The sequence below is a fragment of the Pygoscelis adeliae genome, unplaced genomic scaffold (genome assembly GCF_000699105.1).
Source record: "Pygoscelis adeliae isolate BGI_AS28 unplaced genomic scaffold, ASM69910v1 Scaffold103, whole genome shotgun sequence".
In the NCBI taxonomy this organism is placed as follows: Eukaryota; Metazoa; Chordata; class Aves; order Sphenisciformes; family Spheniscidae; genus Pygoscelis; species Pygoscelis adeliae.
In genome coordinates, this window is record NW_008824723.1 from 1,775,813 (window position 1) to 1,783,539 (window position 7,727).

Below are 7,727 nucleotides of genomic sequence, written 5' to 3' on the forward strand. Positions count from 1 at the left end.
CGATTCCCTCCCCCATCCCACTGGGGGGGGAGAGTGAGTGAGCAGCTGTGGTGCTCAGCTGCCGGCTGAGGTTAAACCACGACAGAGAGCTGGTTTTAGACCCTCCTCGGGCAAAAGGCATTTCAGCCCACTTGATGGCAAAGTGCTGTAAGTAGGAAGCTGTAAGAGAGCTGAGTGGAAACAACATCCTTGGCCCCTCTTGAGGTAGCTGGAGGAAGGGGCAGTTCCAAGTCCTGTTCCTTGGTCTGTCTTACATGTCATGTAAAATGAACAAAACCATATTAGGAAATCCACCCTAGTAGAATAAGCCACTGAATCACACAGGGGTGCTGGAAAGATAGGGAGTTTGGAGAGGAGGAGGTTTTTTGGGGGGTGGGGTGGTTTGTTGCCTTTTTTTTTTCCCCCAAATCCAATTGGCTTTAGCATCCAGCAATGTAGAAGGTTTTTTTTGTTTTGTTTGGGGGGTGAAGGGGGATAGTGTATATTTTGCTTTGAGATTTGTTTTACATTTATGGATGTTACACATTTATGGATGATGTTGTTGTAATTTTAAGTGTGACTTATTTGACCAGCAGTAGGGTGACCAGTGTTTTAGCCTGCATCTTTCCTGAGAGCATGGATGTTGTTCTTAAGGCTTTGAGTTTCCTGTCTGTATAATGGGGATAAGGAAATTCATGTTTTGCTCTGAATGCTGAAGTTCTATGGCTAGAAAGAGCTGTTTCATTTGCTGGCCTAGATCCCCTTTGACTGTAGAAATGTAGTGTAAGAAATTTCCACTAAACATTTCTTCTTAACTGTGTTTACCTTCCTGTGACTTTTTACAGCTGGGAAACTACTTGGGAGGGGACACCAAACCCAGAACCAAAGCCCGTTTACATTCCTTAGCCTGCTTTCATAAAGAAAGATCCATGTTGTGCGTCTGTGCTTTTCTGTTCTCTCCGTCCCCATTGTCCACCACATTACCTTTGGGATTTTAATTCTCTTAAATGAGGTTGAAATTAGCCAGTATGCTAAAAATCAACTTAGAAAATTTATCAAAACCAGGCAACTGAATAGAGTAAAGGTCTTAGTATGTTGACTGTGGAAAAATTGTAGCACGAATGTTCAGATCATTACACAGCAGGGAACCCACACAGGCAGGTGACCTTGCTCTAATTGCAGCAGTAATTAGAGCTTGCAATCATCTGAGACAGGAATCCATAGAAGGAGGTTTTGTTAGCTCTACTCAGGAGCTCATTTCTATAAGCTCAGACACCATAAACGTATTATTTTACTCAGCTCTACTCTCATCTGATTTTGTCTGACTTCACACAGCAAAAGATGTAAGGACTGTGTGATACAAGTGACTTGAGTCCATTCCTGCGCAGGAGAGAACAGCTCGTAGAGGAACCCATTCACATACTGGCTCACCAGATGCTTCCATCCAATAGTAAAATATTTTCCAAAAGTACGAATGAAGCATGGCGTGCTTTTTTGCCTTGTTGCTTACATCCTGAAAGCTTAAAAGGAAAACAGTTTTTTTCAGCTCATGCCAAATATGTGAGATTATTGAAGGCCAAGGACTAATGCACAATATAAATCTGTAGTCGTTTGCAGTTAGATCACTGAGTATACTGACATTGCGAATGCTGTAGGTAGAAGGAAACATCTACCTCTAAACGCTTTCTAGTATAATCATGTTGTTATATTACCATAACAGTAAAATGCTTAAAAATATATTTTAATAATCAGAATAATTTGCTTATGTTAGAGAACAATGTATGTGTTAAACATTAGGAACTTGTGCATACATTCAGGCTGAACCTAATCAGTTTACTCAGATTTTGTTTTGTACTTTGTCTATATACACTATTCATTCTTATAGTTCCTAAGTATACTAGGAACTGCTCAGAGTTCACTGGTTGGTCTTTCAAAGAAGATTTTGGTATGCTTCCTGCATTTCAGTTTGTTACACTTTGGTTGATTTTTATTTAGTTGCTTATGCATGGTTCTTTAATTTAAAACTTCTTCTTTTCTTTTTTTCTCCTGAAGAGCATTATAGGCTGAAGGGAGCAATTACTCTACTTTCTTGTCTTTTTTTTTTTTATCCAAGTTCCTACACAGTCCCCATAACTATGTTATCTGATTGTATGTCTAATAAAGCTGGAGCATATTGTTCAATCAACTTTTAGAGGAAATAGAGTTAAATATGAGGAAGGAAAAAAATACTGTATTTCTTAATACATATATTATAAATACGATCAGTGATCTTCTTACATGTTTATTGTTTTGTAGAACATCTAATGTGCAATTGAAAATGAGAGCTGGCGAGTTGTTTCCCACTGTTCTGAAGCAAAATGGAAAATGTTGTATCTTTCTTTTTTCTTTATGCTACAGGAACTTCATGCACCACTTACTGTTGTAGCTGATGGACTTTTCTCCAAGTTTAGAAAAAACTTGGTCTCCAACAAAGTTACCGTTTCATCCCATTTTGTTGGTTGCATTTTAAAGGTAACTTTTACATATAATACTATATAAGCCAGTATGCTACCGCTTCTTAACGTGGGTCTGAATTTCACTGAATATGTTGTTGTTCATTGTCTTTTCCAACACATCAATTAGAACTATGCTTCTAGATATTTTTCCAGCTGTTCTATCTGTTTCTGTGTCGCTTTGAGGAGTGCTTGGAAATTTTGGTCTATGTTTTTAACTCTTACATTATTGATGCATACTCCGTCCCAGCCCTAGGACAGCTGAACTTGCTATGTCAGACTTGATATATTTGATACAGTTGCAGATCAGATTTTCAACTCTTAAAACACTTTTAAGTAACTGTGAGCCAGTTTTGGTTGTTTTGGCTTTTTTTTGAAGTGGATATTGTTGTTAAAAGTTAGATTTCTGGTTTTAAGAGTGGAATACAGTGCTAATCTTAAGCATATAGTTGAACAAGGGAGGGTTTAAGAAAACCTGGATTAGGATTCAACATAGCTAGTTTAAATTGAGCACTGGACTCGCTAGACCAGTTCATAGAAAATACTTTTTTTTCGGCAGCTCATATAAGGTAGTGCTATGTGTGCTATTGGTGCTATAACTTGCATAGCACTCATCTCTGGATTAGAGGTAGGCACCGTTGTAAAGCTGGAACTCAATTTGTAAAATTATTTCCCTGGCTATAGATGCTTTGACTGGTTTATGTTAAGGCATCAGTAGCTAAGATGGTGATACTCATTTTTTCACAATACTTACGGCACTTGTTCAGGGAGCGGAAATCTTGAGTTTTAGATCATCCTAGCAGCTGTGGGTCAAACCACCTATGTTTTATACTCAGAAGAATACCCAAACTGTGCTCCTACCTGAAGGTGGGGTATCTTGTAACCAGGTACATATATGCCTTCAGGACCTACAAACTTTTAAGAGAGAAAGTGGGAGTCTAGGTTGGTAGCTGGGTGGCTGGAGAACTCAGGTAGGAATCCTGGCTGGGTCTTGCCCTCCGTGGCTGCTGCAATAACCGTTGGATTAACAGCAAAAATAATTAAGGGAGAAGGAACCAAAACTACAGAACTTTCACTGGACTGGGAACGCTGACTTGGAGGAACTTTAGCAATTCTTGGGTCCCTACCCCTACAGCTACCACTGTCCAAGTGCCTCCTGTTGCTCTACTTTGGGAAACTTGTTTACGACCTGGTTAGATAGGACCCTGTGATTCTTCCTCAGTTGGCATCTCCTTGTAGTCGTATACAGACTAGTGTATTTCTTTCCCTCCCACCACCTCCTTTATGAAAAGAAAACAAAATGATCTTATGGAAAACTGCTACATTGATTACATTGCAGGTTTTCAATGGCATGTATTAAATATTAGTGAGGTGTTCAAATGAAATGTGTAACTTAACATACGTTCTAGTAAATATTAAAATGTATTGCCAAAAGAATTGTAACTACACTGAAGTTCAGAGCAGTTTTTGAAAACATTTCTCTTCTTCATTTAAAGAGAAAAATAGCACAAACTTAATATGATATGGGATATTATTTCAAAGAATTTCAGAAAATGATTTTGTGTATCTGAAGCTTAATATCCTTTCATTAATCAGTCTTAATCTTTCTCCCCCCTCTTTTCTCTTTAAGGATGCACCACAGTTTAAAGCTAATTATGCTGAACTTGTTTTAGCTAAAACTAGTCCAGTGCTAATCTATCGGATTTCTTCAACTGAGACTCGGGTCCTTGTTGATATTCGAGGGGAAATGCCAAAAAATTTAAAAGAATACATGATTGAGAACATTCATCCACAACTACCTGGTAAGTCTAGAAAGATTTCCGTCCATAATTGTCACAATTAAATGTGCTAAAAAAGGCACATTTCACTGAATCCGTTGAACTGTGTGGACTTTTTCCTGCGCAGTTATCATTTCAGTAACCGTTCATCCTTCTTCAATTCCACATCAAATAGTGGTTTGTTCAGCTCACATCTGTGAGGTTAGCAAGTCAGAAGGATTATGTCTCTAAGAAGAGGTTAAAATGGGTTGTGTGCAAATTATTTTAGACTCTCTCTAAGTAATGTAACTACAAAATTTTGGTTGTTGCAGATCACTTAAAGGAACCATTCTTAATAGCAGTTCAGAACGATCGTTTAAGGACTATGCCAGCCAGCTTCTTGCCTCCTTCAGCTGTTAACAAAAAAGGTGTGTAGTATGAAATAAAAGGCATTATAAACTTCTTCTGGGACTTAAGGCTTTGTTGTCATAGACACCTGTTTGTTGTTCAACACAACTGTCTCATCATTCTTCTATGAAAAATAATATTTTGAAAATGTGTACCTTGGGCATAGTTTAACTGGAATGTTATATTGACACCAGACTTCAAATCAGTGCCTGCTTTATTTTTAAGTTTAAATCATTCAATTGCTCAAGCTCATACAAGTGTGGTCTTTTTAAGGAAAACTTGATTAAAAAAGGAAAGAAATTACCTTGAAAAGTGTGTGTGTGTGTTTGTGTTCTTTGACACATGCATACCTATAGTGGAAAAAAATATTCTAACTTTGATCATCTTAAAGCCTTGTTAAGCCTGTTAATTTCAAGACAGTTTTTTTTTTTTTTCTCCCTCTCCCCTTTCTTTTTTCTTTTTTAATTTCTAGCTGTTATTCATCTTATTTTCTGGTGGGAATGAATTCTTAGTAAGTTTGATTTTTAAAAAAATAGAGGGTTTGAGTTCTAAGATTACATAATGATCATGCAGTATCCCATTAATTTTTCTCTTCTACCTAGGTGTTCTTCTTTTAGGAGATGCGTATAATATAAGACACCCTCTAACTGGTGGAGGAATGAGTGTTATTTTAAACGATGTTAAAATATGGAGAAGTTTGCTCCAGGATATTCCAGACCTTTATGAAGATTCTGACGTTCTTAAGGTGAAGCTTTATTTTGGACTTATTTTAGGCAGCTTTTGCTGCAATTTAGTTTAAGTTTTATGTTTAATTTAAGTTTAAATTTTAAGTTTTATGCAACTTGGGGACATGTAAGTTATTAGTGAAGCACAGCTGTTTTCAAAGCTTTGGATAGATAAATCATACATGAGGCATTCGCCAGTAAGCGGAGCTGTGATTTGTGAGTGCTATGGCTGCATGGCAAAAGGCAGATTCAAAACTGTGCTTACTGACCTGTCATGTTTTGCTTAAGAAGACCGGTGTGCTGTGTCTAGTCAGCATGCTTTGCTAGTATTACCTGATATTCCCATATTAGCAGTGTATTTGTAACGTAGATTGATCTTAAATGGGGTGGGTTTGGACCATTACACTTGTGTGAGTGGTACTTAGAGAATAATGAGCACGTGTACCGAGGTTTTTCAAGACGCACCTCAATGCGCCACTAGCCTCTTGACTGCTGCATTAATCTCAGAGTAGTAAGTTAGAAGACATCCTTCTTTCCCAGGAGTCAGCACCATCAGTGTTGATGCTGGGTTTATTTTTTCAGTGAGATTTATACCCAAAATTCTGATGAGTAGATAATAAGATTTCTTATTTATTTGTTTACTGCTTTTAATCGGGTTAGGCATATTGTCTTGGCTAAACTACAGCTAGAATACTATAGACTACAAGTAAATTATTCAAAAAGTGTATTTGAAAATTGAGAAGCACTTAGAGGGACCCTGAATGCCAGGACAATACAGGATTTACCTGATCAAATGCAGATACTTACATCTCAGCTAGTCACCTCAGACTTTCAGTTATTTCCTACTTATTCTCAGTCAACAGAGGGAACCAGGTGAGCGTTATCCTTCAAGTTTCTGACCTACCCCAGCTCCTTACTTTAGGATGAGATGAAACACACCCTGGAACTACCTTTTTTTTTCTTTCTATATTTAGCGTAAGAGGAGCCTAGATAACTGGTTCGACAAGTTTCCGAAGTTCCTTAATGACCTAGCTTGGAACCAATCTAGTGTATCACTAAATCCACTCCACATTTTCACGAGTATGACTCTTGCCACCTCTGGGAATCTTTTGAATGCTCTTCTGTAGTTACTGACAGAAATACTTTTTTTTTTTTTCCTTTTTCAGGCAAAAAGAACATTTTACTGGTCAAGAAAAAAATCTCATTCTTTTGTAGTGAATGTTCTTGCCCAGGCACTTTATGAACTCTTTGCTGCCACAGATGGTAAATATATTTTAAAGATAACTTCTGATGAATTACAGCTTGGTAAATAGATATGCCTGAGGAGGGCATGGGTATGTGTATGAGCATATGTCCATGTGTTTGTGTGTATATATTTATGTATATATTGATGTATATTAAAAATATATCAATCAAAGGATTTTAGTGAGTTAGCTTGTGTTCTCTGCCTAGTTGTTTAGTTCTAGTGTTATGTAAACTGAGTTTTAGCAATGTGAAGGCAGGTCTGGAGTTACTATTAAAAAAACAAAACCAAAGAAAAACCCTACAAACAAAGAAAAAAGCAGAAAACACTTGTTCTTGTGTCAGTTAATATTCAAGAATATGTAGATATTCTATAAGATTATCCTTTTACTTAAATAAAACTGGCTCAAAATCCAGCTGAATTTAACAGAACAGCTACCAAAGTCCTGAATTTAATACCACTGTTGCATATGCTGAAAAAGTTTTTGGTATGTGTTGAATATATTTGTTGAGTCATTTTAATTCATTTTGTAGATTCCTTGCATCAGCTAAAGAAAGCCTGTTTCCATTACTTCAGACTTGGTGGAGAATGTGTCTCGGGTCCTGTTGGATTGCTGTCTGTGTAAGTTCAGTGTGCTGGTAATAGCTAATGTGAACCGGGTCGAGCATTGTGAGCCTCTGTGAGGGTCTGCTTTGCTCCCAATTGGTCAGCTCTGCACAGGGAGAATCATAGAATCATTTAGGTTTGAAAAGACCTTTAAGATCATCGAGTCCAACCATTAACCTAACACTACTAAGTCCACCACTAAACCATGTCCCTAAGCGCCATGTCTACACGTCTTTTAAATACCTCCAAGGATGGTGACTCAACCACTTCCTTGGGCAGCCCATTCTAATGCTTGACGCTCCTTTTGGTGAAGAAATTTTTCCTAATATCCAATCTAAACCTCCCCTGGCGCAACTTGAGGCCATTTCCTCTCATCCTTTCGCCAGTTACTTGGGAGAAGAGACCAACACCCACCTCGCTATAACCTCCTTTCAGGTAGTTGTAGAGAGCAATGAGGTCTCCCCTCAGCCTCCTTTTCTCCAGGCTAAACAACCCCAGTTCCCTCAGCCGCTCCTCA

General features: G+C 37.8%; 1 protein-coding gene across 1 annotated transcript in view; it reads left to right on the top strand.

Annotated features, from left to right (window-relative positions):
- The window catches only part of SQLE (squalene epoxidase), a 16,575-nt gene that overhangs the window by 7,156 nt on the left and 1,692 nt on the right, over positions 1-7,727 (top strand). The window contains exons 5-10 of the mRNA XM_009323348.1: positions 2,377-2,490; positions 4,102-4,273; positions 4,561-4,656; positions 5,239-5,381; positions 6,528-6,624; positions 7,138-7,225. Of these exons, the coding sequence (XP_009321623.1) occupies positions 2,377-2,490; positions 4,102-4,273; positions 4,561-4,656; positions 5,239-5,381; positions 6,528-6,624; positions 7,138-7,225 (710 nt within the window). The remainder of the gene's footprint in view (positions 1-2,376; positions 2,491-4,101; positions 4,274-4,560; positions 4,657-5,238; positions 5,382-6,527; positions 6,625-7,137; positions 7,226-7,727) is intronic.